The sequence below is a fragment of the Artibeus jamaicensis genome, unplaced genomic scaffold (genome assembly GCF_021234435.1).
Source record: "Artibeus jamaicensis isolate MK-2021 breed Jamaican fruit bat unplaced genomic scaffold, CSHL_Jam_final scaffold_1019, whole genome shotgun sequence".
NCBI classification, from domain to species: domain Eukaryota; kingdom Metazoa; phylum Chordata; class Mammalia; order Chiroptera; family Phyllostomidae; genus Artibeus; species Artibeus jamaicensis.
In genome coordinates this window covers 10,762,218-10,779,485 of record NW_026522025.1, presented here as the reverse complement: position 1 = coordinate 10,779,485, position 17,268 = coordinate 10,762,218, and the positions used below count along the sequence as shown (strand labels likewise).

At 39.8% G+C, this 17,268-nt stretch overlaps 1 protein-coding gene across 4 annotated transcripts in view; it reads right to left on the bottom strand.

The window, feature by feature from the left end:
- NFIA (nuclear factor I A) overlaps positions 1 to 17,268 on the bottom strand; it is a 369,636-nt gene that overhangs the window by 85,201 nt on the left and 267,167 nt on the right. For all 4 annotated transcript variants that reach the window (XM_037136211.2, XM_037136215.2, XM_037136217.2 and 1 more), the window contains exons 5-6: positions 14,849 to 14,966; positions 8,599 to 8,726 (exon numbers count right to left, since the gene is read on the bottom strand). In XM_037136211.2, coding sequence (XP_036992106.2) covers positions 8,599 to 8,726; positions 14,849 to 14,966 — 246 coding nt within the window. The remainder of the gene's footprint in view (positions 1 to 8,598; positions 8,727 to 14,848; positions 14,967 to 17,268) is intronic.

The window sequence follows — 17,268 nt, the reverse complement described above, 5'->3', positions numbered from 1 at the left end:
TTTAAAAAGAGAGATACTTCGAAATAAAGTGACTTTAAACAAATTATTCCCGAAGTTTTCTCCTGTTTGGGAGACATACTTTTGTGACTCAGAGCTGGAGAGAATCCTCCCTATTTGAGTATTTGGTGTGTTGTTCAAGAACCCATCAGGAAACAGTCCTTGATTTACTATGTGGATGTGAGCATTTCTCGTAATCTAGGGTGTAATTCACCCATCATCTTGCTAGAGGTGCCATGTCTTTGATTAATTGATAAGTTTATGGTGTATCTGAAATCCTTAGATGGATAGAATTGGATGAATAGGCATTACTGTAATCCTCTGTGGAGCCGAGAGCACTCGGGATGTGCAGAGGCACCTGGGAAACGGCAGCACGGCGCGGGCAGAAAAGCCATGGCTCTGAGATCTGTGCGGCCAGTGGAACGCTTTCTCCCCTCTCCCCCCATGCCCCACGCAAAGCCCTTTATTCTCAAGCACTAAGAAACTATTTTATGGAAAGCACTGATGGCCAAAAAAAGATAGAACTTTACTCTCAGATAAAGCAATAGCATTATACTTGATTATTTAATATTTAAATAAAATCATCAGTATGTAGGAAAAATATAAAAACATGAGAGAGGGAAATAAGTCTGCAAATAATATGACCAGTGGTCTACATCATTTTTAAAAATTTAATGAATATATATGTATATACACACATATCCCCACATATTTCTATGTATATGTACATAGAAATACAAAAATATTTAAAAGCTATATATACATACATAATATGTAGTTGTATATGCATACACATACAAAACCTAGAATAATGTATAAACATAGTAAGTGCTAAAAAATATTAGCTATTACTTATAAAATGCATATTTAAAATTTTAGCAGCATTCCAATGACAAAATCCACATACATTTTTTATTGTTAATATCTAAATTGTGTTCATAGACTAAAACAGATTGTGTTCATAGAACACAAGGTCACTAGAACTTAATGTGAACTAGAACTTTTAGTTCTTAGGTCACTAGAACTAAATTGTGTTCACAGACTAGAACACATAAGAATACTAAAGAAGTATTTTTTCTCTTTATATCAGAGGTTAAAACTACCTTCTGAATTCTATAAATATTTAATGATATTTATTAGATAAATGAAATAGATTAGATACAGGAAAATCAACACAGCAAATTCTTAGGTAAATCTGATCTATCATCTATCTACCTACCTACTTTTGTTTCTCTTCTTCCAACTGTACTTTCTGGTGATTTAATCTCAATTCAGAATAATTTTGTTCCCTCTAAGTAAATATTTGCTGAGATTCTGCCCAATTTCCTTACCCACCCATCAGAACACTGTGGAGATTTGCATCCAAGAACGCAGAAAGATACATCTTTGGCTGGAGTGGGATGGCCCTGCCTCGTGCACTGGCTTGCAGTTTCCTAGCATTCCAGCTTTCTACATGCTTCTTAGAGAAGAAGAAAGGTAGGATTCTGGCAGAATGGAGGGGAGGAAACAGAGACCAGTGTTTGCTGATGCTCTTTTAATAATGGAATAGCTGTTGCGTCAGTTTTTAAAAACGGTTACAGCAAGTCCACAAACAAACTTCGAACTGACGAGATTCTCAGTGTGCTCTACATCTTGTATTAATGTCACAAACTACTAGGTACGTGTCTAACCAGTTCCCCTTCTTCCCCTCACTGGGCTGGAAGCCCTCTGAGGACAAGGTCTGCGTTGGTTTATTCATTTATTTTTCTGTCTATCATCTTGAACAGTGCTGTGCATATGGTAGAGGCAGACATGCACAATATGTTTTCAGTTGAATTTTCTAGTATCTTAAACTTGCATAGCATTTCAGAGTTTTCAAAGTCTACCAAAAGCAAGATATATAGTATTTGTATAAAGCTTTATGGGTTATTAAGCATACGTACTTTACATGTATAAAAATACTCCATGCTCAGTGCAATGCATAGAACCTTGCACACAGCTGGTGCCTAAAAAATGGTAGCTCCTGTTTGTATCATCTCATTTGATTGTTTGAGAGCTGTGAGTTAGGAAGGTGAGGCCATCTTGTCCCCGATGTTTACATATGAGGAAATGAAACTTCAGGGAAGTAGCTTGCTAAAAATCCCAGGCTTGTTCATGGCAGAGGACAACAATTATGAAGCTTTGATTCTTAATTGGTACTTTTCCCTCTTATAACACATTCTATTTCCTTTTTATTTTCTCCCTCTGCAGCAAGCCATGAAGATTGTTGTGGATGCAACCAAATACGCTTTTAACCCCTCCTTAGAACATGTTCATCAGGGCCACACGACGAGTCAGCCTTTGCTGCCGAAGCCACTGGGGCCGTGTTGAAGATGGTGATGGGGACGGGCTAGGAAGGAAGATTTCACAGATAAACCTGAGGTGCAAGCTATGGCTTTTTTCTTTCCTTCTAGAATGTTTACACAGCTTCATTTTCAACATCCAATTAAAAATTTGGAGATTTGGGTAATTTATTTGTTCAGACCAGAGTAGCTAAAGTGCGGCACCTGCTTTCCTGGGAGCATCTGCGGTCACACACATGTGTGTCTGGGCTCCCCGGTGCACGCGGAGGTGCGTTCACTCACACAACAGATGCACACGGCCCTCCGCTCCCCAAGCGCTTCGGCCTGCTCAGAGGACCAGATAAGATGTGTGTGGTCTCCATCTTATTAGCTATTTATTTATTCAACAAATATTGATGGAATGCTCTGTGCCAGGTACTATAAGAGGCTTCAGAGATACAGCAGTAAATTTTTTGTACCATTCTTTATCATATATATGTATAGACCAAACTCACAACCATGCTCAGAGAATGTATGTGCACGTGTGTGAGGTTATTTTTTTTTCTTCTAAAAGGAAAACTTTGTGGTGATTGTGGGGAGAGGGGAGTTGGGGGAGGTGGAAGAGGGTATGAGGGGGACAAATAATAGTGAGAAAAATACCATAAAAATAAACTATTGAAAACATTAAAGTAGAAGGTCGCCTTTTGGACTCCAATTGCAATTGGCTGTCTTAGATCCTGTTTTTTGGCATTAAAGAATAGCCATTTCCAAGGGGTGGTTAGAACACTCATGTTGTAACATAGCTTTCCTGTCACAACCCATTATTCGGATGAAATTTCTCTGGTACAGGAGCATCACTAAAGACCAGGCCCCTCCCTCCCGTAATGGTGCTCCCTGGCCCACCACCAGCCTCTAATGAGTAGGTGTCAATACTGAAGTGATAATGGAAGACAATGCTGTCACATAATGACACTCTCCCGCTGCTCCAGAAATGCAGAAGAAAAGCCAAGACATTGATCCGATGGCGGTGTTGTGAAACAGTGACTGTTCCTATTATGGCAGGAGATGGTGGGAGATTGAATAATTTTCCCTAATATATGCCTGTGCAGCAGAGTGTCCATGATCAATGTACTATTGTTACCAGTCTGCTGCCCTTTTGCTGGCATTGATAATGGGCTTCCTCATATATGTTTTGGCCAAAAGTTTAAGTTGGTAAACTTCCCTGACTCCTCCAATAGATGAATGACTATTGGCAGCCAGATTAGAACCAGCAGAGTTGGGAATCCAAGTGAATCTGATATGGGGAACTTAAAATGACAATGAATTAGCATCAGTCTGCAAAAACCCAAACTGTGCTCCTTATATTTATGACACTGAACTCTGATTCTAAACATCCCAGGCTGATGGTTGACCAGATGCTTGCTGAAATATTCTTCTAGAAATACCTTTAAAAGAAACATATTTCTTTACTTAATAATTGTGATAAGAATAGAAAGCATGACATTACAGTTCTCGATGATGACCTTAAAAAATGAGGATTACTATATCTTTGGGAAGAAGTCCATCTCTGAAAGAAGCTAATCTCTCAAATTTGACTTAAAAAGGTTTCACTGAAATGTTGAGAACTTCCAGTATCTTGGCTAAATGTAATTGTGTCTATTAATAAGGTTTTACATTCACAGCATAATTAAATGCATGGTAGAACTCTGAATATTTTTCTATAGGAGAAGATTTAAGTAGCCACTTACCCCTGTTTTCAAACACAATAGTAAAATTCACTTCAAAGTCCTATAATTTTATGTTTTTTCCACAATAAATAATTATCTGTACTTCTACTGGAACTGATATGTATGTGCTCTCTGCAGGTGTGGTCTCAAGTGCAGAAAGTTATGCAACTCATTGAGTAAACCTGAGGCTTGAGTAAGTCTCATATACTACTATCTGTCAATGGGAACCTCAACTGAGCCTTCCCAATCATTTTGAATAACAGCCTATAAATTGATTGAGGTTATCATAAACATCAATTCTGAGAAAATTGTTGGTAGCAAATTCTGCTTTCAGATTTATTGAAAGTGCCCACATCTCTCGGCTTTTGAGGCTTCAATCCATCCACCAGTCAATCAATCAATATTTACTCAGTGCCTGTTTTGTGCCAAGCACTCTTATGAGTGTTGGGTACACAGCTGTAGAAAAGACAGACCGAATCCCACTGCTCATGAGATGTATGTTCTAGATGGAGGAAAGAGACAGCAGTAGATGATGGTCTGAAGAAAGGAAGGCAGGGCTATGAATTACAGGACGATGGCAGTGAGTCGGCCGCCACTTTAGATCACTGGGAGCCTCTTTGAAGAGCCATTATTTGAACCCAGATATCAATGTTGAGGACTATTTGATTTTATGGGCAAAATATGATAGGTATTGCCCTTTGTGAACATTAAAACTATTTGTTTATACACTGCATCCCATGTGGATGCAATAACCCACATTCCCCTCCAGGCTTTGGTTGTACAACACGAATTTGGGATAAGGAAAGTGGGGGGTTTTCCAGGTTTTTCTGATTTGTTAGGTTTTTTTTTATTATTATGTTTTTAATTTCAGTATAATCTCAGGGCATAAGACTTTAAAATACAAGCATAAATGTTGATGGTAAAAGAGGTTACTGAAGACAAAACTTATACTCTGAAATCAGATTTAGTTGAAGTTGGGATTCTGGATTATAATTCTCAGTTCTCCTCCCCAATAGGGCAGGGTCATTCCATCTTGCTTATTTTAGAGAAGGGTAATTTTTCTTAAAGCAACAATTATAGTTATAATTGTTCCACATATATGAAAGCATCATGCACCGTGTCTGACCCAACTTAGGCGCCTGTATGTTGGTTTTCTTCCTATTTATTTGCATTATCAATTTTCTCTGCAATTTTTCATTTGTGCAGATAAACAAGAGTTGATGGTATGTGCATTTTTGCTTGATAGAATTTCATAGAACTCATTTCATCAGTGTGTGATTAGCTTCAAAGCTTCGAATCCAACCCAGTTTCGAGATAACTGGGAGACGAAACTAAGTGGAGGGAACAAATGAAGCATTGTAAGAGAAGCAAAAGTCCGCTTGAGGTTGTCTGATGTTTTTAAACTAACATCATCTTTAATCTCCTATGCCCTTCTTCCCAGATAATAAGAGCTGTGCACTAAAAGTGCTGAGATAAACTAATGGGGAACAGGATACTGCAAAAGACATTTGAAAGAGCCTATGTAATTTACTGCATGTCTGGTTTGTTTTACTTTCCAAAGCCTTCCTGTTGCTCAGGGAAATGTGTCTCTTCTGGCAACCTTCGGCCCTCTTTTAGACGGGGAGCCCCAAAAAAGCATTTGAGGGCAGGTAAACAGATGCAAAGCTCTCTGAGTGAGGAGTAAGCACAGGCCTTGTGTCACATCTGAGGCATAAACAAAGTATCCTTCAGTACTCGTCTGAGAGAATTATCCCAAATGCAGGCAACCGAGAGGCTGCTGGTGCATTCAGACATACAGAACTCCCAACATGCTCTGAAGGCAATTTACATGAGTGAATCACTAAAAAGCCTCCTACTCAATGAACTGTACCCCTGGGGAAAAGCCATGCAAGCCCAGAGCAGTGTGGGAACAACATAAGGGTGTTCTCTGTGCCAAAAAGGGGATTGGGCTGGATGGAAAATCCCCAAAAAGGGCCATCTGGCAGCATAAATTATCCATTTAAAATGGCTGGTGTGAGTTAATGACACCAAAGTCACCATGAACATGTACAACATCCTTCAGTGGAGTTTTAATGTCCCCTCAGGCCCTGTTTCAATTATGAGTTTCTATGCTGAATGTGGCCAAATGTAAATTTATCCACTGCCCCCCCCCCACATATACCAAGAAACTGCATTTTTCTGTAATAGTTTAGGAGTAGAGAAGGGAGAATCTGTCTAGGAATATAATTTGGGGGAATTTCTCTAAAAATAGTGTATATTTACATTTATTTAGTATATATTATATTTGTATAATCCCCCATAATTATATAATTATACTATATATATGGTATTATCTCTCTATCTATGTATCTATTCTCCCAAAATAAGTCAGCCATTAAACTTTAGTTATTTAATGACTAATAATAATATAGGTATTCAGATGTTAAAATTCATGGTCATTTGATCTATAATGCACAGGGAAAGAATTACTCTGAATAAAAAAGTGACTAGACCAAAGCATTCTATATTCCACTAAAACCAATGCCCCCAAATATGACCCAAAGCGACCGACTTAAGGACCCAATGGGCAGTCTCTCGTGGTGGGGGAGGTCCTCAGATACCAGCCCAACAAAAGCAGTTCCGAGATGTCTAAAACTGCATCAGTACCATATTCAGGCTCAAATGCACCAAACCCATATATATCAATTCTGCTTTTCACTGAAGCAGATGAACTGACTAGGACTCTAATTAGCCTTTTATGAAGAGTTCAAAGAAGTTTCACATCTTTTAATTTTTTAACAGGCCGTCATAAACTTTTCATTGGCACTGTCCCGAGGCCTTGCTGATGATGCCGTTGGTGGCAGGGAGGAGTCAGCGGTTTCCTTTGCATTCAGCCCAGGTGTACTTCTCAGCCCCTTTAGGCGAACTGGAGTGAGGTAAGTGCGGTGCGATGCTGACGTGGTCTTTCCAGCAGCCCCACCACACCTTAAGTGCTGTGTTGCTAAAAACAGAAGAATTCAGCACCGGGGCTAGTATCCCAGTCCTCCTACTTCCCATCTTGCTTATGTGAGCTTACGTGTCTGTTTCCCACCCCCAACTATGAATTCCTTGAAAGCGGGAGCCACAGCCTTCCCATTTAGCCTGGAGTCCGCAGAACGAGGCACAGTGTTCCATCCACTGTGGGAGCCCATTGGAAAGGCTCCCAGTGAAGATCGTGCAATGAGCGAATGGATGAAGGAACGAGTTGAGAAAGCTCAGGCTGGAGTAAGGAAAAGTGAAAATTTTGCATTTTAGTAAAGGGTGAAGGATAAAAGACTTAGCTGGTGGGGCCTGAGGTTTTGTTTTCTATCATACAGCAAAAATGCCTGGGGGCTGGGGGGTGGAACACATTTCTGTGAATGTTAGCGAACGCACGTACAGAGTCCTGTAGCCACCACCACAGTCAGGACCCAGACAGTCCGGCCATCCCCCAGATCTCCCTCAGGCTATTCCTCTATAGCCACACCCTCCAAGAATTCTCTCTTCATGTACTAGGGAAGATAGAGAGGAGTTACGATTTGAAGATGAAAAGGTTAGTCCATACATTTTCTTGGTGCCTATCTGTTCTTTCGGGAAATTACTCTGAGGCATGGGTGAAGAAGAATGGTCAGAAAACATTTTTATATAATTCTTAGATATCTTATATATGTTATCTTATTTAATTCTCAAGAGCATTGAAACAGCTATTATTACTGACAGGCTATAAAAATGGAGACACAGGCTCAGAGAGGTTAGGCAATTTGCCAGTAATCACACAGCTCCTGATGAGGAGCTGGCCCCAGGATGACACTCTGCTGACCTGATTCCCAAACCCACATTCTACCCCGTATGCCTGCTTGGCTTTGCATCTGGGGGAAGGCAGTGAAGAAGACTCCCCCTTGCTCAGGTGGAGGTCAGACATGGAGAAACACTTCAAAAGGCTTCTGCTATCAGAATTATTCCCATTACTCTCAATACTCCAGAGTCCAGCCTAGACCACTGTGGGAGGTTAGACTGGACATCATCATTTGCTTAGTTTACTGAAGACAGACACAGAGTCCATGGCTCCACTTAAATAGAAAACAATTATGATGATACCCAGTAATAGAAAAAAGATTATAAATTATTCTCATTTTACAAAAATCCGAGTACTGTATAAACACCGAAGCCCTGGGAACCCGTTCTCCTTTCTCACATTATCCATCCAGTTGAAAAAGTTATATCTTTTAATTTTGACTATTAAAAGACAATTCAAAAAACCAAACTCAAAAGGCAGTTACTATAAAAACAACAGGAAAAGCAAATGGCATGCTGGATTATAGCACGGGTGGAAGTATGTCAGAGAAGAAAACCATAACACCGTTCTTACCAGTCTTTCATTTCAGCTGAATGGCTGCTTTTCACTGCCGCCCTTTTATAAAAGCAGCAGCAGCCAGGTACAAGCAAGTGTTATGGTGAAAAAGTCAAAAAGTCAACTGCTTTGAGCTTGCTCTCGTCACTTTTCCGCACGGCGTGGGCCCCCACGGGCACAGAGATTTCCCGGTGCCAGCCACAAGCCCCCCGCCCGCCCCACTCACCTGGCTCCACTTCATGCCATCCACTGGACTGACTGCCACTGCCCGGGGAGCGTCCCTGGCCCGTGTAAAATGGCTCTTCACCAGGACTGTCCATCTCATCCTCCACAGACTTGAGGCGCTTTGTGGAGCTGAAATGACACACGGGCACATGTTTACAGGCAATCCAAACATCCAAACCACCTTTCAATTGGACATGGCCTCTCTGGTTGAAAGAAAGCCAAGACAGGAAGCAATTGGGCAACTCAGCACAGTTCTAGGACTCTTTCAGGCTCTTGTTCAATTTAGTGAGTCACTGGATGTGGAACAAAGTCTTGGGTCTGTCTTGTTCCAAATGTCTGGGCTTGATTTGTATTGTCACTCAAGTTGCTGCTGCTGCCACATCCTGTTCCTTTTTCCTTTGAGGAACGGGGGCCTGGCTCCCGCTCCTGTCTACACCTGGAAGCATCAGTAAGTAAGGCCACATTTTATACCTCCCGAGGCTGTGCCTGGGACATAGCCATTGGCAATTTTTCTAGACATCATTTCAACCCCTTTTCGTCCCCTAGAAAGAATAAAAATCAGGGTGCGTGACCCTTCAAGGAAAGCTTGAATTGCTGGGTTTTTTTTTCTTTTCTTTTTTTGCTGTCTTCTAATCTTCCACTTGGATATTTCATTCAAAAAATATTTTCTGGACAATAGTCCAGGTACTGATCTAGACACTAGAGATAAAACAGGGAACAAAAGAGACCAAAAAAATAAAAAAAGGGAGGAAGGATTACATTTCCTTTCTCATATGTGACAATGAGGGACATGGAAACAGAGTGACCCGATGACTTTTATGTCTTCCTCTACAAAGAGATTATCGAACTGAAGTTCTCTTCCATCAGGACAGGGATTTTTTTAACATTTGGAGAGGTATGGTTGATACATTTCCGGTACTTCTGTTTCTTCCAGTTAAAGGACTAATTTTTTTCTCCCAGTTTGAGGCTTCAGAAAGAGAGGGTAACGGGTAACAGGCAGTGAAATATTATAGAATGGGCTTCGGGCCTAGTGGGAGTACTTGTTGTCATGCTTTAGGGTACGGAATTTTTAATGCTTCCATTCATCAAACACTCGCTATGTACCCCCTACATACCAGGTGTGGGGTGAAATGCTGGGATACAGATGAATCAGACATGTTTCCGTGGGGAGACATATCTGATTCTAGTGGATGAACACAGACAGATAAACAAAATTATGCAAGAGAAATACAGGAATTGTGATGGAACCACATAGGGTATGATGGGTTCCTCGGTGGAGGAAGGAACTGTGCTACACTTGGGAGGAGGTGGTTTCAGAGCTGCCGGTAAGAGGGAGTGTCAAGGAGACAGAGCAGAAGAAGGAAAGGGCAGAGATGGGCTGTTATTTAGCTGAGGCACCACCCAGGCAGCCATTTTGGATTTTAAAATATTAAAATACTTCTTTACCGATCAGCAAAGTGCCACTGTCTGATGCCCCATAACCTCCCCCCAACCTCACTGCCCATCTTTGTCCAGGGACCACCTCACCTCATGATCCAAATCCTAAAGGGTTCATGTCTGGCACACCTGGGGCATTCCAGGACTTAGCCCGAGCACTGGGGCAGGGGGGCATGTGCCCTAATTGATTTGCTAGTGTCACTTGGGTTATTGAGTATTTTGAACATCGCCTCCTGGAGGTGATGTTCAGGCAGAAACAACATTTTGATAAAGGCTGACACGGGTAGAGAATTGCCAGGTGTTTGGTATGGCGAAAGTTCAAAGAACGGCACAGCAAAGGAGGGGGGTGGAGGTTACAGAAGACCTCTGGAGGTCTATATTATTTTTAGCCATTAAATAACTAAAGTTTAATGGCTGACTTATTTTGGGAAGATAGATACATAGATAGAGAGATAGTGCCATATATATAGTATAATTATATAATTATGGGAGATTATACAAATATAATATATACTAAATAAATGTAAATATACACAATTGTAGGTCTGGACCTATCCGAAAAGCAGCGGAGACTCCCTGAGAAAGTCAATGGTGAGCGACATCAGAGTCATGTTTTAGAAAGGTCACTCTAGTACTTGCGCAGAGGATAGATTTAGAAAAGCAAAGGGAAAAGAAGAGATGGATCTGAGAAGCAGGGAGGTAATTAAGAGGCCCTTGAAGGAATCCAAGTAAAAAATGTGGAGGACCCAAGTTAAGGCAAGAAATTGTACTTATTAAAGCTGGCATACCAGTATTCTTAGCCTTTAAGTTTTATTCTTATTAAAGCTATACCACTGGAAAGCAACGTATATGTTTGCATGTTAGCTTAGTACCCAAAGGACATAACTTGGTTAGCCTATTTAATGTTCTTTGCTTTGCTTTCCTTGAAGTTCAATAAAAAATAGCCACTTGAAAAACTTTTCTGCATTTTATGTAAAACTGCATCTAGTAGAAGTGCTTTATAAAAGAATATACACAAGAATATTCCTATTACATAAAGCCAGAAAAAATATGATTTTTGGAATGAATTTCCATTGTCCCCTTTTATTAGAAAACACAGATTATAGAACCCATTTCTTCCCCTTGTTGCCTTGCTAACCAGGAAGCTCAGGGGCAAATTTAAGGAATAACTCTTAGTTGAGTTTCTAAATATAATAACTTCTCCTATCCTTCCACATGGTTTCTAGCCTCTATTTCTATATTTAAAATGACCTGTTGTGTTCTAAAATTGAAAGTCACTTGAGATCATTTTAGAAGTTGGAAGAATACAAATTGGAAAGGAATAAATATTTCCCTTATGTTCTCTGGCAAATCAATGAAGGTCTGACCTGTATGTTCTGATGGGACTGTGAGGTCTGTAGTGAAAGGGTGTCTCTCTGTCCCTGTACATGTGTCTGTCTCTATTTGTATAAATACATATAAGAATATAAATCTTTTAATCTCTAGTGCCTACCACAGTGCCTGGCTAATTACATACATTCAAAAACTGCTGATTTGGGCTACCGACTTAAAAACAGCCATGAGTACTTATGACAAGGATTCGCCCACGTGTCATGATTCGATGAGATCCAACCCAAAAGGCCAACTCTATTGCCCATCATTTTCCCATTATTAGTATTTTTCTAAGTGTCAAGATTTGGTTTCTTTGGTATCCATTAATAAAATGAAAATAAACTGTGCAGGTATTGAATTCTAAAGGTGAGAGAGTCTGTAGTTATCAGCTGCTACCTCAGTTTGAACTCAAGGGTTCTCAGGGTTGACACAGGAGAATTGTTTAGAGGATGAAGGTGTAGGATGAGGGGAGAAAAAGACCCAGGACTGAAAACGTTAGATGTGCTGGGGCGGATGGGTGGAGGGCTTCCCCAAGTTTATTAACTTCACAAACTTGACAGTGGTTTATCTTGACAATGTTTTTTTGGGAAAAAAAGTATATTTTATCTCAATTTTTATACTTCCTCTTCTATGATTTTGAAGATGTTGACTATGAAGGGGTACAGAAACTGTAGAAACTACAATTAATGCCCATCAGTCTCCTTTATTTTTTTATTAATTTAGAAATGAATTAGTCAATAATTTTGATTTCCTGTTCTAGACTTTCTCACACACTGATTCTATTTGTCCAGAAACATTCGAGGAAAACAGGAAGTAGCAGTAAGAGCTCTCCTTTTCTTCTAAGGAATGATGCACTATTTCTACTTATGTGTAAAAATTTGTTCTTGTGTTCTTAGCAATTCTACCCAGAAATTAAGGTAAGACTATTACCTTCATTCCAAATATTTGCTTAATCCCTATCATGTATAAAGCCTGGAAGCCTTACCTTGGACTTTAACTGCAAAATGCCTCTTTACAGAATGTGCATAGTACCCCAAACTAAAAATTTCCAGTTACTTGTCGGTCTCTATCTGCTAGATTGTAAAGTTCTTACTACTTGACTTTATGTCCATAGTGCTGAGGACAGTATACTTGGTATTTAGTAATTCCATTGCTGAATAGAAGAATAAATGACTCTCCTCTAAGGCACTTTCAGTTCAGGTGAGCAGGCAGGACCTGTAGAGATCCTAATGATGGCAATAATAATTCAAGATAGCAAATGCTAAGTATCCAGAAAGAGGAGAGATGCTATACTATTCCCTTTTTGGAGGGGGCATGGTGCTCATGTTCTATTGCTCCCTATGAAAGAGTCAGTCCTATTCTTAAGAGGATTCAGTGTAAAAATAGCATGTTATTTAAGTTTCAGCAGACCTGAGTTTGAACATAGCCTGCCATTTACTGCGTCTATAACCTTGGGCAAGTTACTTAACTTCTCTGAACTTTGGGTCTGTCCATTGTTAAATGGCCAGACTGTCTATACTGTCCAATCATTGTGAAGATTAAATCATATCAAGTGTGTAAAGCACCTAATACAGCGCCTCTCACAGACTAGCCGACCAATTAATATTTGCACAGCATGAGCAAATGTTGATCGATTGATGAACTTTTCTATATGCGGATGTTGGGTATTCTCTGGGCACATTTTATAACCTGTATACAGATAATTCTTTTGAGTCTATATGTTTAAATAATATTTAAAAAAATAATCATCCTAGTGGAGTCTAATGAGAGTAAAACAAACATATTACTGAGTTGTTAACTATTGATGCTGTTCATAATTAGCTCCTTATCAGGGTGAGTTATTTGTGGAATATGAGAATGACACTAGATTTTTAAATGATATTTTAATAATCAGATTTCCCCTCAGAGTCACAACAAAGGGCAACAAAACAGCAGGAGAAGCACTGTTGGGGACATCCATGGTACATGCGCAGCACACATATGAAAAACAAACAGCCCACAGACCTTTAAATTAATCACTGACCACAAGTGTTTGCAAAACTTTTTTGTGTTGACTGAATACAGTTGTATACAATGTCTCTTCCATCAGTAAACATTCAAAATCCTCGAAATGTATTAGCACCTGAATGTATTCACAATCTCATTCTTTTATTATAAATGTACTTTGGATTTGAGACTTTTTTTTCCCCTGGAGAGCTGATACCACAATGAACTGCGGGAACATTTAAAGAACATGAAAGATGATAAGATGATGGCAGGATTTGGTGGTTATATTAAGAAAGAACCATTTCAATCATTCTCAAGGTATTAGTAATGACTAAGCTGGTTTTTTTTTTTTTTTTGGTAAGTAATGATGGCTAAAATTTTAAAGTCAAGGTAAGAGTGAGTCTATGCCAAAGAAAATTTCTATCATCTCAACATTGTTTCAAATCATAAAACTCTGGCCCTTGCTTTTGGAGGAATATGCCTTTGTCCATTGTTTTTCTGCAAAGCACACAAACGTTAAAGACTGTCCTGCATCATTCTTTTCTTTGTCGTCACAGTCCAGTGCTAGAGCCAATTTGTAAAAGAATACTGTGGGTTTAATGCCTAATCCCTTTCCCTCTGGTTCAGGTTATCTAGAGACAACAGGATCTTGCAAAATGCTTCATTCTGACTTTGGCTCTGTGACCTCAAAGGGATCAAGCGCCCTGTAATCATTATCTAGTTCTGCTCTTCCAACTTGACCCCTTCAACGTCTCCAGGTACAACGAGGTTTAGGATCCAGCCCTACCCGCTACAAGACCACGTTCACACCAGGCTATCAAATGCATTTATCTTTTAGGGAGACTCCAACAGACTGGATTTGGAAACCTTTGGGGGCTCAGCAGGAAAAAAGCTGGGACTCAGCTGTGATATCTGCTGTGAGCACAGGGACTGAAACTGGGGTCACCAGCATCAACTTTGTGCCAAACACTCTAAAACACACATCTGTTTCCCTAGGCAAGCCTCATCCTTAATTTCCTGAGAATGTGCTACGGTCATCATCCATCCGTCCTCCATGCCTTTGCTCAGATCTTCACCCCATACAGAACAGCATTCCTTTTTCTTTCCACCTCACCAACCCTAAGCAACATTTATCCCTGAGCACAAGTCACTCTTTTTGGACAAAGCCTTTACCTATTTTTATCCTTCATCACATAATTTAGCTGTTTTTTTTTTTTTTTTTACTGTCTGGCATGTGTGTGTGTGTGTGTAATTTGTCTGTCTGTCTGTCTATCTGTCTATTTCTGCTGCATAAGCATCAGTTTTCTCACTCTAATTAGACTGAAAGTCTGTTGAACCCACCTTCTAGTATCTTCTACAGCTACTGACACATTGCTAAGTGCTTGGAAAGCCTAAAATTAAAATCAAGGTGTGTAACTATGAAGTGTGACTTTTTAAAGAGCCATTAATCACCTTACCTGGTAGAGGATGTGCTAGGTAAAGACCTCCTCATGGCTCCTGGACTCATGCTGTAGTAAGAAGAGCTTTCCAAATCTGAGAGAGAAAAATTCGGGCCAGTTCCTGCAGCTATCGGTGCTAGAATAAAACAAACAAAAAAGAAAGAAAAAAACCACAAGTTCTGTGAGTAAAAGATCAATGAGAGTATATATTCGGTGTTGCATTTAATGCATTTTCTTTTTTGAATTTATAGGGTAAGCTTATCCAGAATAATGAGTAATAAACTCTGACCTCAAAAGAATGTCGACAATAAAGATAGTCTCTATAAGAAAAGCACTTCTTTCCCTAATGTATCTTTCATCTTTTCTCTTTTTTTAACGGTAAATCATCAATAGGGTTGCAACGTTCCTGGATGCTTTTAACAAAAATACCTCCATGCTCTGGGTTGCAACTTTTCTTCAGTGACCAGTCAAAACTTTCCCTGGGCTTTTCTAACTTTGTCTGATCCTGATAGCTTTCACTCCTCTGTATTTTGGAATCAGGTATGAACTGCAAATTCATCTTTATCATTTTTTTGTGATGAGATATGTGTGATTTCTCCTTACTCTGAGTCACCGTAGCACCCCACATACACCTGTACTTTAACATCCATCCCACCTATGCAGGGCCTTCAAACTGTGGTCCCCACGCCCTGTTGTAGATAAAGTTTTATTGGAAAACATCTATGCCCATTCATTTAGGCATTGTCTGCTTCCACTCTACGAGTGCAGAGACAAGTAGCTCTGACAGGGATCCTATGCTTCACAATGCAGAACATATTTATGTAGATGAATTTGCCAACTTCTGATTTAAGGAATTACTGAGGATAATTTCGACTATACATGATTTCAGAGCAGACGGTTGTATGAGATACTATTCCCTATAAATTTTTTTTATGTCCCAGAGAAACTAGATACTTTGTTTTCAGTAGTAGCACAATAAATATTTTAAAGAAATAAATAGCATCTATCAGTCTTACGAAATAAGTCTTTGCAAAATTAGTAGTGCAACTACATTAGTACAAATAATCTCTTCATTTGAAAGATTATGCAAAAGCAAAAACAATACTGCACTTATCACTCTCTATTGTAGTTTGGGACTATTGTGGCAACCAGTATAAACCCAGACACCAGGAGGCAGTCAGTAAGCACTGGTCAAACACAACGATTCCTAGTCGAAGAACAGTCAACAAAGTGTGAAAAAGCTACCATCAAATTTGCATTTGTATTCTAGACACATCACCCTGTCATGAGGTAGGAATGGTGGGGAGTGGCGTGGCCGTTGAAGAACATAATCAGTAAAACCATAGGGGCTGGTGGAGCCATTTAAATAGATAAGATGTGAGTGTGGTCTACATTCAAGGGATGGAAAGGAGCAGTTTGGCATAAGTTGTTTAGAAGTCAGAATCAAGAAAATGTGTTGCCTTCTTAAGTTTGGTAATAATGGGAAGAGGGAGTGTGGGATGTTTCCCAGGATTATTGCTTGGGGGAAATTGCAGCACCATCATAAAACGATAGACTTGAAGGAGGCTGGGAAGGGATATAGCAGTTTCTAAGAATAAAAACTTAGTTGTTTGATTAATAGCAATGGCTAAACCTTAATAATAACTGACATTATATAAAAACAGTCACTGCTAAGAAATGGAAAACTCTGAAATTCACATATACTTTTTAATATTCAAACACATCTTTCAATGGTAGGCTTTAATGCAGGAAGTTCCTTTAGTTCAAAAACAAATGGTTAGGCTTGAGTGCACAGTAGAGTTCTAATTAATAATTTTTTAATATAAAATGTATTTGCATATGTCCCCCTTTTATTTCATAACATTTTATATTTTATGAGGGCTGATTATTCAAATATGGGTCTGGATCACCCATCGTCCCTTTCGATGGCCTGGCATACAACAGGTACTTATTACTGTCTGTGCCTTCCTGGAACTTCGAGATTCACACTTCTCATTAACTAAAGAAGGCAGACAAGGCTGATCAGTGTCAAGGGTCTGGATTTAGATTTTCAGAAGCTGCAGGCTGGGGTGGAGGCCTCAGCTGGATGGAGCAGCTGCTTCACTCCTGAGCATCAAGGGAATCTCGCGAGCCCCACTCCCTTGCTCCTGGAAGCAGAGATGGAGCGAGATGTGAGTGAACCAGGCTGGCGGCACCATGCACTGCACTGTGAGGACGGCTCTGAGGCCCTCTCCCTTGTGGTGAAGGCCAAGCTGCACTTACAGTTAACACTTTATCGATCATGGTCCGCCCTGGAAAAAATGTCTTTTCCTGTATCTTTTCAAAATGTCAAGGGGGAAGGAACAGGTGAAGGATGAAAAACGCATGTGTAAATATGGCATTCCCAACTCTCAGGGAGATTAGAAAAATAATTAAGCCCCCAGAAACGCTCCTTAACT